This window comes from Phyllostomus hastatus, unplaced genomic scaffold (genome assembly GCF_019186645.2).
Source record: "Phyllostomus hastatus isolate PE091 unplaced genomic scaffold, TTU_PhHast_1.1 phas_contig_40, whole genome shotgun sequence".
Lineage (NCBI taxonomy): Eukaryota > Metazoa > Chordata > Mammalia > Chiroptera > Phyllostomidae > Phyllostomus > Phyllostomus hastatus.
Genome location: NW_025333872.1, coordinates 25,805,241 through 25,825,926, shown reverse-complemented (window position 1 = coordinate 25,825,926; position 20,686 = coordinate 25,805,241). Strand labels below are relative to the sequence as shown.

Genomic DNA, 20,686 nt, shown 5'->3' with positions numbered 1-20,686 from the left:
CAAGCCATTAATTTCTTCATGTATTTTTAAACTTTATTTAGCCAGCTTCACTTTAAGTTGTGAAATATTTCAGCCTTACCTGTTGGGCATCTTCCCATTTTTCTTTGTTTTCTTCATCTAGAAGGTTGCTAACTATTTGAAAGAAGTTCTGAAAATTAAATTACATAAAAGTTTAATGTTACATGAGAGAATATAGTTTTCAACAATATTAATTTGGTCTGATTTTGTGATAAGGGTATAAGCACTTTGCAATATTGCTGTATGACCCTAACATATTATTCCAGAAGATCTCTGAGGACCCTTCCTCAGCACCTAATTCTAGAATTTCTATGTTACTTTACATATACACCTCAGTAGAGATCAGAATAGGTAAAACACTTATTTCACACATAACAGTGTGTTCTATTATAGACTCTATATTCTAGTCTGTCATGCCATTGTACTTATTTCCTTAAAATAAGTTTTATTCCTTCTGTAATGAAAGTCCCATGTTTTCATTATCACAACTTATCCAGTTAATTGTGATCTGTGCTGGCTACTGGTTTTGCTGTTTGAATGAGAGTTACAGTAAAGGCATAACTGCAGAGAAAATCGAGGCAAGTGACAGGCTTTCTCAGTTGGATCCTGGCTCTGCCCTTCCTCGTTAGTTTTCCTTAACTTTTACCGCTACCTATTTCAAATATTACACATAATTTTCCAAGTACCTGGCATTTAACACATAGTATGTTCTCAATAAATTTTAGCTATTTTTCAAATTGCTGTTTTTAATCCTCTGCTTTCTGCTGGGAAACCACAATGGAGAAATGAATAGACACAGTAATATGTTTGTATTAAGTTCCAAATCCTTGTCCTTACTCTCATCCCTAACTGTTGAAGACTATTGACTTTACTTTAGTGTAATGGTACCAAAAATGAGCTTTTCACTTTCTCTTTATGTACAGACAGGCACATTTTGGTATTCATTTTTCATTCCCAGTGTCCACACTACCCGAGTGTAGGTCTCAGTTCAGTTCAGGTGTGATAGTGCTAATTTCACACATGAGAGAGGTTTACCAGAGAGAGACTTCCCTGTCCTCTCATGCTGCACTGTATCTTCAAGACATAGGAGCCAGGAGAGGAAAACCAGGGCACCTGCTGAAGGTGAAGAGTGACTTAGGGTCACAAGAGACCTAAGAAGTGTACAGTCAATCCATGACATTTGTCTTAAACTACATAGACAGCAGTCCCTTAGTTGGGTCCTCAGAGGTTCTTCTAACTGGTCTGTATGTTAATTCAGTAGGAGCACTGCCTCACACCGACACATCAGGTTAGCAAAGGACTCCCTCGAGGGAAGAATAATCATAATTTTAGCCTTGTCAGTCTTCCTCTCTACCTAGCTTTTCAAAACAGGCTTTTATTTTAATTCAAAATAAATTCACCTGGGTGTTTTTAGAAGAAAAACAAAGCTGCTTAATTTCTCTTCTCCTGTGGTTTGAAGTTGTTAGTATCTATATTTAATTGCCCTACTTGTACTATTTATTTTAATAGTTCCTGGCAATCACATGGATGAAACATGTTTTGAGTCATAACCTCTAGAAAAGTCACAGAAAATTTTATGCAACTCTTGAGAAAAATCGCAAGTCTGTTTTAGACCCATTTCCAGCTTGTTTAACCTTTTTGTATTGTACTACCAGCTTTCCTTTTCCACTTAAAATTTCCTGGTTGAAGTGATAACATTTTAAGGGCTTAGTCCATTGAGCTGTAACTTTACCTATGGGCAGAAAGAATTAACCTTCAGAGTTCTCCAATTGCCTGTGGCTGGTTAACTCAGTAGGGGGCACGGTGCTAATGAGGCAAAAGTTGCAGATTTCATCCCCGTGCATGGCAGTTAGCTGTGCTGAGGTGCATGACCGTGCTCCACATCCCGACCCCTGCCAGCTTTCATACCAAATGCATGCTGCTGCTAACGAGAGACACCAAGAGAATGGGAAGCAATTTGTGCAAATGCATTTCCCAGAAATATTTCTGGGAAAATATTTCAAAGTGAATGGTTTGCTGACTCTACACTGTATATGAGCACACATATAATTCCTTGATCAAAATGATACATTCAGAGTTCAATTATTTTTAAATCATATAGGGTACACATAAAAACACAAATTATTAAAATATACATTCAACTAACCAAACAGAGAATATAAGAAATGTTTTTGTACCATTTTCTAAGGCCAATAAATCAGACTTTACTAAATCAATGTGAGAAGGTAGTATAGAATAAACTTCTTCTTCTTCCTCCATGCAGGCCAGATTTAGGGATAGTCAGTTCTGGGACCATGCAGGGGAACAGTGAGCTGAGACTAAACATCTCAGGTGGGGGTTGGGGATGGTCTTTCTTATTCATCAGTGTACCCTCAGCACATACAGTGCCTTTCCCATACCAGGTGTTTAATCAGGTCCTAACTTAAAGAAAATGCAGTCATGTATCCCACAATGATATTTCGGTCATCAATGGAGCACATATACCATGGTGATCCCATTAGATTATAATGGAGCTGAAAAATTCCTATCACCCAGTGACATCACAGTCATCTTAAAGTCATAGTGCAATACATTACTCACATGTTGTGCAAATGCTGGTAAAAATAAACCTACTGTGCTGCCAGTCATATAAAAGTATAACACATGCAGTTATATACAGTACATAATACTTGAAAATGATAATATATTACTATGTTTTTGGTTTATGTATTTACTCTACCATACTTTTTATCATTACTTTATAGCATACTTTACTCCTACAAAAAATAAGTTTGCTCTAAGACAGTATGTATGCCAGCAGTAGCCTCATATGTCTCACATCTCTTGATTGTATAATTTTCTCTTTGCTTAATTCAGTCTCCTGTCATTTGGTTCACTGTTGCCCCTAAACATTTGCAAAACAGTGAAATCACCTAATAACACATTCTTCAGAACATGGCTGTAAGGAAGTTACAGAGTCAATACACCTCAGATTCTCCGACAGGACTCAAGCACCATTCGTCTGTGCTAACTCTGTTCTAATCTGTCTCATGCACATTGGGAAAATACATTTCTATGTATAGCAATTCTTTTTGACATTTGCTCAAAGATCAGACTGTTAGATAACCAGAGCAGAAACAAACAGTATTTTGAACAAGGGACTCATAACATTTCATGCCACTTGACTGAATTTTTGAGAAAAGAATGAAGCAGTTTCCATGGCAACAGATACACTACTTGCTAGAGTTGTCTGAGAACTCTGCCAATTGTGCTAATATCTCTCTTTTAATAATTTATGGATCAGGTCACTTATGTCAGCCCCTGAGTTACCTGTGACAGTAGATTTTTGTTTTGCCTTGTTTTGATCAGGTCTAATCTCTATGGCCTAGACTGATTTGAAAAATTCTGTGCCTTTGGCAAAGTCTAGGTCTAGACATTGAACTAGGGAAACCTGGTTTAAAGTTTCCCCAACATTTATGAACTGGGTGTTTCTGCACTAATGTTGCCCCCCTAGGCTATACATGTCTAACCTGTAAGAGATAGCAATAGGTGTTGTGAAGCTTGGAGCTAGTACTTACCACAGTATCTGACAAATACTAAGGGCTCAGTATACGGCAGCTTTATGATTTTATGCCCTCTATGTTATCTTTTGTATGACTGGCTGCATGATTTATCTTTATAGCCACATTATGGCAGATGTGCACCTGTGATGTTTATATAGACTTTCACAACCAGAGGCACTCTCTCCAATCCTCTTTTATAGTCTCTTCACCTCTGGGAAACATGTAGTGCACAGAGCTGATCAACCGCTAACTTCAGGGCCTAGAATTCCTTCTGCAGAAAAGTGTTATTCCTAAGAATGCATTCTGCTGAGAGGGGTTTTCAGTGTCATTATCATAAAGTACCTACTATGTGAAAGGCACTGTGCTCAACAGTTATCAGGCACAAAGATCAAAGAGGCATGACTCTGCTTTTTCTTTGCAGGAAGTGTTATAAAAAGCAGTGCAGTGAATGTATGTTATAAAGAAAAGCACAGATGGAGGAAAATGGTAGCCGAGTAGGTAGAAGCTGAGCCTACTTCCTCCCTCATGCCCCCAGCAGGGATTTTCAGCCAATCTTCCAAGTGACCTGAACAATCAGTGGAATCTTAACTGATATAAATTTTTGAAGCCAAGGAGTACAGAGAAAGTTTTGCACCATCAGGTAAGAGATTTTATAAGTTGAAGGGAAATACCTTGCACCTTGTGCAGGTATTCTGCTGTAGTAGAGAATAGAGGAGAGAAGATGCAGCTTAGTGGCTCCCACTCCACCCAGAGCAGGGGTGGGGGACGGGAGGTGGGGGAACGCATCCTCACAGGAAACCCCCAACCCTAATAGGGAAAGACTTGGGAGAATATAGGAGTCTGGGAGACTCAGGCTGTGCGCACAAGGCAAGCAGGACGTCCCTGACTGCAGCGCCAATCAGGAGAATCCAAGAGAGAAATTTTACCTCTTAAAAGAGTGGGAGGCACAGGCAGGATGCCACCAGTCTTGACCAAGAAAGACTTTTTGCCTTTTGAGGAGGCGGAGTGAGCAGAGAGCCTGGCAGTGGCTTGGAGCTACATGCAGATGTTACACAGAGACTTTTTAAAGAGGGACTGAAGGCGTGGCTGAGCAAGGACCCAGTGCAAGCACAGCATCCCTGCTCCCAGAGGCCTGATTCAAAGTGCAGTTTGTGCTCACTGAACCCAGGTGGCCAGAAAGAGTATAAGGCTGGACAGTAAAGGAATTGCAGGACCCCACCCAGCACTGCTAGTGAGTGGGGGCTGTATGCAGAACAGAGGGTTTGGGTCAAAGCCTCCTGCCAGAACAGTGAGGTGGGAAGTGGATGGGTAAGAGCCCAGCACTTGAGATTCTTTGCAGCCAGGCAGGGCCATTCAAACCTCGGGGTGCAAACCCCTGGGAATGGGAAGGCTTGCCTATCTGCCACCTGCAGGATTGCAAACTCTGCAGAGCAGTAAAGCCAAGCCCAGCACCCCCTGCCAGCCACATATCTGCAGGGGAAAGAAAGAGAATCTTCAAAGGAGCCCTTTACAAACTTTTATCAGACCCTATGCTCACTCCTCCTTGGGCCCTATTCCACTGAAAACAGCAGAGTAGAGAGATTAGAAATGGGAGCAGCAAGAGGTAAAACAGCAGAGAGATTAGAAATAGGCACAGAAAGAGGAATCCAAGGCCCTACCCAGCTTGGCTCTCACATATTGCTGCCATCAGTGCCAATTAGGAAAGACCTGACCCTTTCACACAGATTGGCCCCTCGCATGAAACAGACATCTAATTCATCTGAAACTATGCATTACTGGAAATAATCTGGGACAGAACAAGATGTGTGGCACAGGGGCAGGGGAACACACCCACCAACTTCCCTGAAGACTGAACCACAGCCCCTGGGGTGTGACCCAGGGATCCCACCTTACTGATTACACCAGAGGCTCCCTCTAGAGGCAGGTGAAGGTGGTACATGCAGTACTGTTGCACATTAGATGAACTGCCCTGGGAGCCTTGTGCTAATAGAAAACCAGCAGGGCAGAACAGCGGGGGGAGCAGCCAAGCCTGGAACAGAGCCACAGACTATGGATCACTTGTAGCCCCCAAACAGGCTGACTAAAGTTAGTCTGGGACACCAGCTGACATCAGGGACAGATCCTGAAGGACAAGACAGTAGGCCAACAAACACTAGACTTTGCTGAGATGAATTCCACATTGTTCTCTTTCAATATTTGCACTACTTTTACTCTCGCATAGCTTTTTAACACTCTGTCTTCAATTTTGTTCCTATTATTTCACTATTTTATTTTTCTTTTATTCTTATATATATATTTATTATTTTTAAAATTTTAATTTTAGGCCCTGGCTGGTGTAGCTCAGTGGATTGAGCACGGGTTGTGAACCAAAGAGTTGCCAGTTCAATGCCCAGTCAGGGCATATGCCTAGGTTGTGGGCCAGGTCCCCAGTGGCAGGGTGCGTGAGAGGCAACCACACACTGATGTTTCTCTCCCTCTCTTTCTCCCACCCTTCCTCTCTCTCTAAAAATAAATAAATAAAATCTTTTAAAAAATGTTTTATTTTAGTTTTAATTCAAACATCATATTTTACTCTTCCTTTCTCACACTCCATTTCACCTTCATCCTTCTCTGTTATTTTTGTTTTAAATTTTATTTCTTCAATTTCTAAGCCTTGTTTCTATTCCTCACTCTTACCATTTTTCCTCCCTCTATCCTCTCAAAACCATCTTTTTTTCCATTATTCATCTCACATTCTTTTTCCCTTTCTTATAATATCCTTATTGTCATTCCACCTTTATTCATATTTGCTTGGTTGCCATTGATATTGATGTTGTTGCATTTCTTCAATTTTATCCTTAGTTGTTCATTTTTAAATTTTAAATATCATAGTTTACTCTTCCTCTGTTCTACTCCACTCTGCCTTCCTCCCAGCCTGTCTTTTTCTTTGTTTTAAATTTTGTGTTTTCCCTTTCTGAGCCTAGTTTCTAACCCATACACTTATTCTCCTCCCTTTATCCTCTCAGAATCAATTTTCTTTCCCTTAAACATCTCATAATCCTTTTTTCCTTTTCTTTCTTTTTTATTTCATGTAGTATTATTATTCTCTCTCTACCTTTATTAATCTTTGCATATTTGTTGTATAGTCTGCTATTGTTTTTCTTCAAGTAGGTTCCCTTTTTTCACTATTTTTCTCCAAACCTCATAATGGACTATCTTCCCTTTTTTACTCCACTTTGTCCTATTCCTTCTGTATTTTATTTACATTTTAAATTTCATTTTCTCCTTTTCTTCATCTTGTTTTTACTCCCTACTCTTATTTCCCCTCTGCCTATCACCTCAAAAGCATTTTTTCTGTCATTCACCTCATTTTTTCTTTTGTATAATATTCTTAATCTCTCTCCACCTTTATTAATCTTAGCTCCTTTGTTGTTGATATAGTGGTAGTGTTTTTTGGGGGGATATTTTTGCTGGTGTGGGCTTTGTTTGCTGGGTTGTTTTGTTTTGTTCTGGCAGCTCCTGTGCAACAACATATAAGACATGGCGCAGGTTGTGACTCTCACTTAGCCAACTGGAGGGGCAAACTCACAAATGGATAAACTAAAAACAACAGAAACACAATTACAACAACAGAGCCCACATAAATTGCCTAAAGGGCATCCCTAGAGTATCCAGCTCAAAATTCAAAAAGACTGCACCATTGTATCCCACAGGACTCCTACCACAGAAGGCCACCCCACAAGGACAGAGAGTCACAGCAGATCAATCTAATATGCAGAAACAAACAAAAAGAGCCACCTAAAATGGGAAGGCAAAGAAACAACTCCCACTTGAAAGGAAAGGGGAAATCCCCAGAAAGAGTGCTAAATGAAATTGAGGCAATCAATTATCAGACATAAAGTTCAAAGTAATGGTTATAGGAATGTTAAGCTATAGTTCAGTGAGAACTACAAGAAACTTAATGGGAACTACACTGGCATGAAAAAGGATATAGAAACTATGAATAAGAACCAGGAGGAAATGAAGAATACAATATCTGATGAGAATATGCCAGAAGGAGTTAAAAACAGGTAAGATGAAGCAAAGTGCCAAGTCAGTGAGTTTGAATGAAGGGGGGAAAAAATCACACAGTCAGAGCAACAAAATGAAAAAAGAGTCAAAAGGAAGGAAGATAGTTTAAGGGAGCTTCAGGACAACATGAAACAGAACAATATTAGCATTATAGGGATTCCAGAAGGAGAAGGAAAGGAGTAAGGGATGAGAAGTCTGTTTGAAAAAAATAATGACAGAAAATATCCCTAACTAAGTGAGGGAAACAGCCATGCAAGTTCAGGAAGCACAAAAGGTCCTAATCAAGATGATCCCAAAGAGGGCCACTCCAAGACACATCAAATTAAAATGCCAAAATTTAAAGACAAAGAGAGAATCTGAAAGGCAGCCAGGAAGAAACAGCTAGTAACATACAAGAGAGCTGCAATAAGGCTATCAGCTGATTTCTCAACAGAAAGACTACCAGCCAGTGGGGAATGACACAAATTATTCCAGGTAATGTAAAGCAAAGAGTGGCAATCAAGACTACTCTAACCAGCAAGGCTGTCATTTAAAATGGAAGGAGAAATGATGAACTTCCCAGACTGAAAAAAGAAAAAAAGGAAAAGAAAAAAATTGCTAAAAGAGTACATCTCGACCAAACCAGCATTTCAAGAGATGCTAAAGGGACTGCTTCAAGGAAAAGAGAGAGATAGAGATAGATGATAGATAGATAGATAGATAGATAGATAGATAGATAGATAGATAGATGATAGACTGATGATACATATATAGATAGAGGAATGTGGGCACAAAGGGAGAAAACAATGAACAAATACCTATATATAACCCTAAATGTAGCCCTGGCTGATATGGCTTAGTAGATTGAGTGCTGGCCTGCAAACCAAAGGGTTGCCAATTTGATTCCCAGTGAGGGCACATGCCTGGGTTGTGGGCCAGGTGCCCAGTAGGGGGCATGTGAGAGGTAACCACACATTGATCTTTCTCTTCCTCTCTTTCTCCCTCCCTTCCCCTATCTCTAAAAGTAAATAAATAAAATCTTTAAAAAATAACCTTAAATGTAAATGGATTAAATGCTCTAACCAAAGGATATAGGAGAGCTGATGGATAAGAAAACACAACCTGGATATATGCTATCTACAAGAGATCTACCTTAGAACAAAAAGATATACACAGGTTGAAAATAAAGAGATGGAAAAAAGTATTCCAAGCAAATGGACATGAAAAAAAAGCTGGGTTGCAACTTATATGAGACAAAATAGACTTTAAAATAAAGGCCATAAAAAGAGACAAAGAAGCCACTACATAATTCTTAAGGGAGTTGTCCAACAAGAGGATGTAACCCTTGTAAACATATATGCACCCAACAGAGGAGCAGTTGAATACATAAGAAAAATCTTGAGGACTTTAAGAAGGAGATCAATAGCTATATAGTCATCACAGGGGATTTTAACACCCCACTGTCAACAATGGATAATTTATCCTAACCAAAAATCAACCAGGATATGTGGCATCAAACAATACCCTAGCTCAAATGAACTTAATTGATATTTACAGAACATTTCACCCCAAAAAGGAAAACATACATTGGTTTCAAATGCATAGGGATCATTTTCAAAGATAGACCACATGATAAGACACAAAACAAGTCTCAATAAATTTAAGAAAATTAAAATCATATCAAGCTTCTTTTCAGATCACAATGGCTTGAAATAGAAACCAACCTCAAAGAAACTAAAAATACATTCATATACATAGCAACTGAATGACATTTTATTAAATAATGAAGGGGTTAGCAATGAGATCAAGGAAGAAATAAAAAAGCATCTGGAAACAAATGAAAATAAACACACAACAAACCAAAACCTATGGGACACATTGAAGGTAGTCCTGAGAGGAAAATTTATAACAATACAAGCCTAAAGAAGATGGAAAAATCTCAAGTAAACAACCTAACCCTACATCTACAAGAACTGGATGAATGATAACAAACAAAGCCCAGAGTGAGTAAAGGAAGGAAATAATCAAGATGAGAGCAGAATTAAATGACACAGAGACTAAAAAAAAATTCAAGGGATCAATGAATCCAGGAGCTGTTTCTATGAAATGATAAACAAAATCAACAAACCCTTAACCAGATTTATCAAGAAAAAAAGAGAGGGCCCAAATAAATAAAAGCAGAAACAAAAGAGGAAAAGTAACAACCAATACTACAGAAATACAAAGGAATGTAAGAAATCACTATGAACAACTATATGAGAAATAAATTGGACAACCTGGGTGAAGGAGATAAATTTCTACAAATATACAATCTTCCATAACTGAGTCAAAAAGAAGCAGAAAACCTGAATACTGGTAACAACGAGTGAAATCAAATATTAATCAAAAAACTACTGGCATACAAAAGCCCTGGATCAGATGGCTTCACAGGTGAATTTTACCAAACATTTAAAGAAAATTAACTCCTATTTTTATTAAACTATTCCAAAATATTCAAGAAGAGGGAAGACTCCCAAACTCTTTGTACAAGGCCACTATTATCCTAATTCCAAAACCAGGTAAGGGACAACAAGAGAGAAAATAAAAATCCAATATCTCTGATGAATATAGATGGTAATATCTTCAACACAGTATTGGCAAACTGCACCCAGTATTACATTTAAAAGAGCATACAACATGATCAAGTAGGATTGCAAGGGATGCAAGGATGGTACAATATTCACAAATCAATAAACGTAATACACTGCATAAACAAAATGAAAGACAAAAAACGTGTGATCACATCAGTAGATGCTGAAAAGTCATCTGATAAAATCCAGCACCCATTTATGATAAAAACACTCAGCAAAGTGGGAATAAAGGGAGCATACCTCAAAATAATAAAGGTGATTTATGAGAACCTTACTGTTAACATCACACTCAATGGGCAAACACTAAAAGCTCTTCCCTTAAAATCAGGAAAAAGATGAGTGTCTGCTTTCACTGCCCTTATTCAACATAGTACTGAAAATTCTAGCCATAGTGATTAAGTATGGAAAAGAAATAAAGGCATCCAAATCAGGAAGGAGAAAGTAAAATTGTCATTATTCACAGTTGACATGATAGTGTACATAGAACACTCTATAGGCTCCACAAAAAAACTATTCAATGTAATAAGTGAATTTGGCAAAGTAGCAAGATACAAAGTCCATATTCAGAAATTGATGACATTTTTGTATGCAAACAGTGAACAATCAGAAAGAGAAAATCAAGGAGAAAATCATATTTACTACAGCAACAAGAAAAATAAAGTACCTGGGAATAAATTTAACCAAGGAGATGAAAGATCTGTACTTGGAAATCTATAGAACACTGAAGAAAGAAATTAAGAAAGACACAAATAAATGGAAGCATATACTGTGCTCATGGGTTGGCAGAATTAACATCATTAAAATATCTATACTACCCAAAGCAATCTTAGATTCAATGCAATCCCTATTAAAATCCCAATGGCAAAATTCACTGATCTAGAAAAAAATAATCCAAAAATTTCCATGGAACTAAAAAAGACCCCAAATAGCCTCAGAAATCTTGAGAAAGAAAAATAAAGTTGGAGGGATTATGATACATGATATAAAACTATACTACAATGCCATTGTAATCAAACAGTCTGGTACTAGCACAAGAACAGACACAGAGATCAATGGAACAGAATAGAGAGCTCAGAAATAAATCCATGTCCCTATGGTTATATAATATTTGAGAAAGGGAGCATGAGCCTACAATGGAATAAAAAATAGTCTCTTCAATAAATGGTGTTGGGAGAACTGGACCGGTGCATGTAAAAAAATGAAACTAGACCACCAATTTATACCGTACACTGGAAAAAACTCAAAACTGGTTAAAAGACTTAAATATAAGTCAGGATACCATAAAAGTTTTAGCAGAAAACATAGGAAGTGAAATTTCAGATATCCCACATAGCAATATTTTTGATGATCTATTTCCTTGGGCAAGGGAAATAACGGAAAAAAATAAACAAATGGGACTACATCATATTAAAAAGCTTCTGCATGGCTAAAGAAACCATCATCAAAATGAAAAGGGAACCAACCATATGGGAAAACATATTTGCCAGTAATACACCAGACAAGGGTTTAATCTCCAAAATATATAAAGAACTCATACAACTCAACAACAGGAAGACAAATAACCCAATTAACATATGGGCAAAGGACATGAAGAGACACTTTTCTAAGGAGGACATATAGATGGTCCACAGACATATGAAAAGATGCTCAATATCTCTAGCCATCAGAGAGATGCATATTAAAACCACAAAGAGATATCACCTCACCCTTGTCGAATGGCCATCATTAATAAATCAACAAACAGCAGGTGCTTGCGAGGATGTGGAGAAAAGGGAGCCCTGGTGCAGTCTTAGTGGTAATGCAGACTGACTCAGCCACTGTGGAAATCAGTATGAAATGTCCTCAAAAATTTAAAAACAGAAATGCCTTTTGACCCAGAAATTCCACTGCTGTTAATATACCCTAAGAATCCTAAAACACCAATTCAAAAGAACTTTTGCACCCCTGTGTTTATAACTGCACTATTTACAATAGTCAAATGCTAGAAACAGCTTAAGTGCCCATCAATAGATGGTTAGATAAAAAAACTGGTACATTTATACAGTAGAACACTATGTAGCAGAAAGAAGGAATTCCTACCTTTTGTGACATGATGGAGAGAGCTGGAGAATATTATGCTAAGTGAAATAAGCCAGGTGGCAAAAGAAAAATACCATACTATCTCACTTATAAGAGGAATCTAATGAACAAAATAAATTAATGAGTAAAATACAACCAGAGATGTGGAAACATGAAATAGAGTGAGAGCAGCCAGATGGGAGGGGGGAGGAAGATAAAGGTGAAAAGAAAGGGAAGGGACTAGTCAAAGAACTTGAATGAATGACCCATGGACATGGACAACAGTGTGGGGACTGACAGTGGTAGGGGGTGGGTTGAGCGGAGGAGGCAAGAGGGGAGAAATCGGGACAACTAAAGTAGAATAACAGTTAAAAGAATAAAATCACATTTAAAAAAGCATGTTTCTGCCACATTCAAAATGCAGTCCCTAGACTGGACCACATGAGACTAAGGATACTCTTTTATGGAAAGTGGTAAGTATGTTTTGTCCAATGCCTGATTGCTTCCACTTGACAAATTTCTCATGGATTGCATACAATTTTCTATAGATATATTGGAGCATGTCATAGTATTTTTTAGCTTTTTCTGAATCCCTTTTAGAAATAGAGTTGTAGATTAGCTTAGTGATTTAAGATATCTGAGCCCCCTCAGGTGTGCTTTCCTTCTTTTAGCCCACCAGCAAAAATGCTGGGGCACTGAGAGACAAGGACAAACCCTAAGGAATAGATTTAATAATGGAGACCTGAAAGTTGTAAGGAATAGTGGTGGTCCTGACTAGAAATATAGGAGAAGCATAAGAAAAACTTAAGTTTTTGAACAAGGAGGCAGGGACTAGCCATTAGTCTAAGGATGCACAACCCAGGACAGGTCATTAATCCCTTTGTAAAGCAGGTCATGGCTGCAAGGCATGCAGGATCTAGCACCTTCCTGTCCCTCCAAGTCCTAATTAACTCTCTACTCCAGATTCATCAGACTGCTTCAAGCATCCCAAACTCCCCCTGCCCAGCTTCTGGACCTACCTCATGTTGTTCCCATCCTTTGACTGCTCTACTTCCCATTCTTTATTCAAATAATCCTTTCCCATTTCTCATGTCTAGTTTATATGCAATTTCCTCAAAAAGGCTTTATCAGGTCACCCCCCCCCCCGCCCCAATATACTGGATCTGAATTTTTTTTTTAATTTTTCATTTCTTAATATTTTTGTGAAGATTTTAATTTTTCATTTCTTAATATTTTTGTCAATCAGGCCTTGCAAAGGATCCACAGAAAAAGGCAACAGTCAGTTCATAGAAGTAATCAACCATGAAAATACTATGTGAAGAAAGAGGTTATAACTACCCTAAGGGGCCCTTGTTCTTTGTTCTGATAGTTGGCTTTCCCAAATACAGGGTGAATTAGCATGACAATCCCCAACTCCACTCCACAAGTGCCTCAGCAAACCTACCATGCACTTACCCATGGATGAATAATTGCTCCTTCACTTTAAAATAAAAGACAGGAAAGTAATTCAGGCAGCCAGCCAGCCATATAGCACTCACTTACAGGGTGACAGGTGACAAAATGCTGACTTGGAGTTGTACTGTGTAGTGTTCTTTTAAAGTACATCAGAATTTTTAATTATGATGCATTTGTATGATGATCAGTTTAGGGCTTTTTCCTCCTACCAGGCTATAATGTAGTTGGGATTATTTGTATTTTCTTCACTCTTGTGCCCCTAGTGTACAGCATAAAACATGGGAAAATATAAATACTCAAATATTTCAATTCAATTGCACATGTACTCTGTAGATGACCATGGAGTAGGCATTTGAAGGAACTTTAAAAAAAATCAATAACTAGTCTCCACGTAGTTTGCTGCCTCCTTTCAACACCCTCCACTGCCACATATCCAATGTCTCCAGGGTTCTCAGGATGCCCAGGAAGGAACTGACTCTTATTTTCATGGTAAGAAAATTAGTTATCTTGAGTAAGTAGGGGATCAAACTTTCTCTACGTAAAGTGGCATTCTGATGGCTCAGGATGCACAAATGTACACCATGGAGAAGCTGGAGGTCCTGATGAATGAAGAGAAAGCATGTATGTTCAACCCTGGTCCTCAGGTTTAGACCCAGCAACAACCAAGGAAGGGGCTTTCTCTTCCATTAATACAGATCATTGTTTGCCAAACACAGAAAACCTTCCTTAAGTGTCACTACTACCATATCAACCCTGAAAGGATGCATTTGATAGAAAGGCTGCTGGTTTGTTCAGCAGAAGAATGGCATAAAGAGAGGTGTGGGAATATAACTCTGGTGCCGAGAGAAGGGAGTGTTGGCAAAAAGAAGACTGGAGATGGGAACACTGTGGGGGAAGTTCATCAAAAGCTCAAAGTGGCGATTATGAAGGCTCACAGAGAGCCAGGTGTGTGGGAATGGAAAGGTGAGGAAGACATGGAAAATACCCAAGAAGAAATGTGTTTACTTGTTTGAGAAGTATTAACTGAATCTCAGCCACCTATCTGTCCCACTGTTCTAAGTGCTGGGATACAACAGTGAGCAAGATACATGAGAGTTTCTTCAATCACAGAGCTTACAGTCTAGTGTAAAAAAAGGCAATAAATAAGTAAGTAAGTGTTAACAATAAGAAGACTTCAGAGGGTGGTACAAAAATAAAATAATGTGTGAGGATAGAGAGTGAGTAGGTCAGGGAGGGGTGTGTGTGTGAGTGTTAAACTGTTTTAGATTGACTGGTCAGCAGGAAAGACTTTCCTAAGGAAGTGACACTCTAACCGAGAACAAAGGGATGGGAAGGAGGCAGCCATGAGGAGATCTGAGGAAGAGAGGTCTAGGAAAAATGAGAAGAGAAAGCACAATTTCCCTGGGAAAAGGGACAGTCTGGACAAGTTTAAGAAAGAGAAGGAAAGCCAATACATTGGGAGCTGTTGTCTTGAAGAGAGGGCTGGATGGAATATAGGAGGGAGAATATCAATACAGGGGGAAAGGACGGGCAAAAGTTAGACAAAGGAGGGTCCAGATCCTATAATGGTTATATGACATGGGTCTGCTTAGAAGTAAAAATGTAACTTTGGCTACTGAGTGGAAAACAAAGTACAGAAGAGTTAAGAGTAAAAACATGGAGATCAGAAAGTAGTCTGTTTTATTTATTGGGGCCAGAGATGATAGTAGAACGTTCTAGGGAACCACACAAAATTGTAAACACACCCAGGTTTCAGATTAAAGGTGGACAACAGATGTCCAATTCCCTGTGATCTGGCTGTGACTCTGCTTCTCAGTATCATATTCCAGAAAGCATACAGAAATGAAATTGAGAAAGAGTAACAATATTATACAAATAATCTTGAGTGTGATGTAAACTTTTTTTAAAGCTAACCAATCCCTAAGAGTACTTTAACATTTTTGTTTAAACGTGTGAACAGATCACTCACAATTGACCAGCACAAAGAGTCACTACACTGTGGTTTGGATCTTTCATCCAGAATACGTATCCAAGCAGCACATCCACTGGCCACTGGTAATCGGAAGCTATCAAGGAGTCAGAAAGACAGGAGATTATATAATCCGGGATACCCCTAGCAGGTTTCAGAGACCAAAGTATGTAAAGAATATGACTCAGAGACAAGACACTGAGCCACTGGAAAAGCAGGAGATAACTCAGGGGACAAAAGGGTTGGGGTACGAAGGTCAGGTAAGTCAGCAGTGGGGCCCACAGCTGGCTAGATGACCTGACCTGATCAGAGAGCTCTGCCAGCGGGGCACCCTGTCTGGCTTGACCGCTGCAATCTGCCAGATTCAGAGGAATGTGAGAACAAATTATGCAAGTAAGTATTTCCTAACATTCCTTAGTGTAGGGGCAAAAAGCCAGAGTTTTTAAGGACATCGGTTTTTCCTCTTCTTCTCTTAGTCACAAATCTCACAGAAACTCCAACTCATTGTGAAAACGACATGAGGACATTGACTGATCCAGGAATCTCCCACAATAATATCATTGAATCATGGAATTTCTGAACGGCTTGGGGGGACAGTGTTTTACTCAATGGTATGTGTCTTTCCAGGCTAAGTTTGGGATCAAGGGCTGTAGCAAAGGGTAGCAGAGTGGGTCTGCTTTAAGGTACAGTAGATGAGGGAGTCTCTGTGGGAAGAAGCAGTACCCAACATTCAGTGCTGTGGGCATAAACCAGGTCTTGCCCTGGGGTCCTCATTTAAATATACAAGGCCAAAAAGTTAGTGAAACTAATATAATTAAATATACTAAATGATTTTTCCCCAGAGGTAGCCTGGCAAAGTCATACAAACATCATAACTCAGGGTGGCAAAATCATCCTCAAATCTGGACAGGGGATGCTTCTTAAGTGAGGAAAGTAGTAGTGCCCCATCACCCAAGTCTGGCCAGGTCTGGCTGATACAAAAATAAGTTAGCATGTACAAGAAGCATGTGTTCATTATAAGTTTAGCCCTGGTAACACTATAGGTAGAAGCCATAGGAGGTAATTTCCCTGGGGAAGAGGCCTAGCACATGCCTCTTTGCTAAAGGGAAATTCTCATAGTTCTTCAAGATTCCTTATTCTAAACTGTGGCTACCTACAAATCCATTACACTGAGACCCCCCAGGACCTCAGAATGTATCTGTATCTGGAGGTAAGACCTTTGTAGCGGTCATTAATTTAAAATGAGGCCATAGGGTGGCCCTTATCCAATCTGATGAGTGTCCTTATAAGAAGATGACATTAGTCACACACAAATACCAGGGGTGGGCACACAGAGAAAAAGGCCATGTGGGGACACAGTGGGCAGGCAGCCATATGCAAAGCTAAGGGAGGAGGCTCAGAAGAAATCACCTTGGACTTCCAATCCCTAGAACTTGATAAAATAAATTTCTGTTGTTTAAGCCACCTAGACTTTGGTATTTGTTACGATAATAAATGGAATCACAGTAGAAAACTATGCTACCTATACATTGTGATAATTCCCATCCTAGATTTTCTGGACTCTGAAGAAAATAATGGGGATTCTGAAAAGACAAAACTACCTCTCAGGCCTGGCAGATGTGGCTCAGTTGGTTGGAGCATCATCCCATAGACCAAAAGGTTGAGGGGTCAGGGCACATACCCAGGTTGTGGGTTTGATTCTCTGCTGGGGGTGCCTATGAGAAGACAACTAATTGATGTTTCTCTCTCACATTTTTTTCTTTGTCTGTGTCTCTCTCTTTCTTTCTGTCTCCCTTCTACTCTCTCTCTAAAAGCAAGGAAAAATGAACTGAAATAAGGATGTAAAAAATGAAGGAAAAAATAAAAGAAAACTACCTATCAGACATTTCATTGTGTTTTAAGGAAATAAAACCATAGCCATTTATTTACATTCTAAAGCATTTACCAGTTGACAGGCTGCACTATATATGTTCCTAAAACATCCTTGCCTCCCTTCCTCTTCCCATCTGACTGCCTTACATATTCTGTGCTCTCCTATGGAGACCATGGGCTCCTCATAGGCAGCAACCATCCGCTAAGTTTTGTTCTAGTATAGTAGGGTATTTTCATGTTGATTTGTGAAGCCAGATTTGTTGCTAATATCTCATCCACTTAAGGAAGTTATTTGGCACTGAATTTCTCATTTTCACCTTTGTAGTAAGGATAAGGTTTAAATACTGACTAGAAAGAGCTGTTACTTGTACAAGGCTCTCCCAACCACAGAGAAACAACAGGGAACCTCTCAGGCTGTTAAGTACAGAAAACAGCAGTCGTTTATGACTTGGCATACTTGTCAACTGGGTGATATGGTCCTGTTCACGGCCTGGCTCCCACTGAGCTGGGAATCCCAGTTATTGATTGAAGACACTCTCCGCATCCATGCCTTCTACAACTTTCAAATGGCCCTAAAGTGTCGACCTCGAGGACTAATGCCTCTTTTCTGACTCCCATTTTCCATGGCACTTTTCCTCTATACCAAGTGAAAGAGCCAAAAAAAAAAAAAATAGCAGTGCCATCCTTTCCTAGTCAATGACATGAGAAACACCTGATCTTCCTTTCTTGATAGGAGAGATACAACAATCCACATCTGCATTGGCAGCAGATACCTGTGATCCAGGGATGCTTCTGGCTCTTGCTCCGTCAAAGTATTATTTACCTTCTAGGATAACAATAGCTGCAGTTTTTGAGCTCTTACTGTATGTAACATGCTGTGTAACTGTTACATTGATCATTTAATCCTCACACTGGCACTATAAGGTAGATACTCTTATCCCATATAATGGAAGAGAAAATTGAGTCACAGAGTAGTCGAGTAACTTGTCCAGCACCACCCACCTAAGTGTCAAGGCCAAGACCTTCGAGCTCAGGATTCAGCCTAAAGAGCAAGCACACTTAATCACCATACTCTCCCTCATCTCCCCACGTATGTCAAGATGGCATTACGGTTCCAGCCTAAAGACTGCTAATTCTAGAAAGGAAAGTAGAAAATGTAAGAAAATTTGGAATTCAAGATGAGTTTAGTTTATGTCATATTAAGCCTGAGATGTTAGCCAATCAGAAATGCCCAGAACCCTTGGAAATAGAAAATTGAAGTATAAGTAAGGTACAGGAGATATTAAGGGAGGCTATAAACTAGAGTTCAAGCAAAGACAGTAAATGTATATGAAATATACAATCTTGTGAAAGGTAGAATAAAAGAATTAACAAGTCCTATGGGATTTCAGAAAAGAGAAAGATCATTTGCAGATGGAGTTTGGGGCTTCCTGGCCTGGCATTTAGAGAGACTTGCTAAAGCTGGCCTAAGATTTTGACAGGCGGAGATGGAAGAAAAAGGAATTCTAGAAGAAGAGGGCATACCAAGTGCCTGAAACGACACCAGTAAAAGCAAGGAAAGAGAACAATGCAGTTCCTGGTGTGTGACAATGACTGAGGACACCTATGTGCTCTGAATTTTGGGTTATGTGGAGGGTTAATGAGAGACTAGGATGAAATGGAGGAACTTATTTATGATAATGCCACAATGACAACAAAATAGTCAGCCAAATCACTCTATTTAATCAAAACAGCTAATGACCATGACTAAGCCTTTGGTTAAACTAATTGTTCATTAAGTCAGTGCACTCTAATGAGTACTTCAATCAAAAAGTTTCCCCACAAACCTGGTAATCTCAACTGCTAGAACTTCAGCACCTAAAACCTTAAAACCCCACACTCTTGAGATTTAGAAGAGGCCCTGGAGGTTATTCAGTACACCATTCTGTTTGATATTTCAACCATGAGCGCACATGTCTGAGGAGTTTTGAAATTACAACTTTTATTTTCTGTCAAGGACTTCAAATGTCATTTCTTAATGTAAATGCTAATGAACAGAGTATTTCAGAACTACAGGGGAAAGCTATACTTGGCCTACTTTATTTAATTTGAAAATTGGAAAACTGTTTCATTCTTTGTAGGAACAAAGTATCTTTAAAATGCTCAAATGCTGGTAATCTCCCCACTCTATCCTCCCAATGTATTATTACAATTAAAAATATATTCCTGGACACTGGTGCTATGGTATAGAATGCAGCTCCAATACTTCTCATAGCAGTTACTTGCAGCAGTGTATGCACATATTTAAGTAATATATGTGTCTCTATACAAATCAGGGTATCAATATTATTTATGAATGATTCTATAATTCCAAAAAGCTTTCTTTTACTCTTTTCCTCAATAGCTGAGTAAAACAATAACAACAGAAATCAAACCAAACAAAACCCTCTGCATTTTCCAAGCAAAATGCAGATAAAACTCCCAAATGAAGAGTAGGCCGAAAGAAAACTACTTGATCTGGGAATTTTGCCAAACCTTCACTTTAATGAACTCTATGCAGAGATACAGGAAGGACACTATGCCAGAGATGCAGAAATCAACTCAGCATCCTTGGCAGGAGGACATTTTAGCCTACAGCATGAAAAGAGTTAATCTGAAATACAAACTAGAGTTGCATTAAATACGCTTTGTTTGCCATTCAAGAAGCTTTATTCTAATGGCAAAGGCAATACTGAAATTGGATGAGTACTTAAAGTTTATTATGGAAGTAAATGAGGCTGTTCTAGAAGACTTCCATGAAAAGAAAAATATGCTGTGAGGAATTATTGAATTTCTGAATTTCTTATCCAGAACAATTCTCTATTTGCCTGATATTTTCATATAATGGTTCCACAAAATTAAATATGGCCTTTCCACTCTAATAGCAAACCCCAAACAAAACTTAAAGTACATTTTCTTTGAATGTTATAGTTAATGAGCTTTGGCTATACTTAATGTACTTTTAAGAGTCTCCTATGGCAAGATGGTGATATTAAATGTGGGAATAAAAAATCCATGGTACAACCTTGGATTTGCTATAGTGTCTTTTTCTGAGGGCTCAAAACACTTCACACATGTTCTCACTCAGTGAGGTA

At 38.9% G+C, this 20,686-nt stretch overlaps 1 protein-coding gene across 2 annotated transcripts in view; it reads right to left on the bottom strand.

The window, feature by feature from the left end:
• The window catches only part of ADGRB3 (adhesion G protein-coupled receptor B3), a 719,215-nt gene that overhangs the window by 364,364 nt on the left and 334,165 nt on the right, over nucleotides 1-20,686 (bottom strand). For both annotated transcript variants that reach the window (XM_045843906.1, XM_045843907.1), the window contains exon 11: nucleotides 80-148. In XM_045843906.1, the coding sequence (XP_045699862.1) occupies nucleotides 80-148 (69 nt within the window). The remainder of the gene's footprint in view (nucleotides 1-79; nucleotides 149-20,686) is intronic.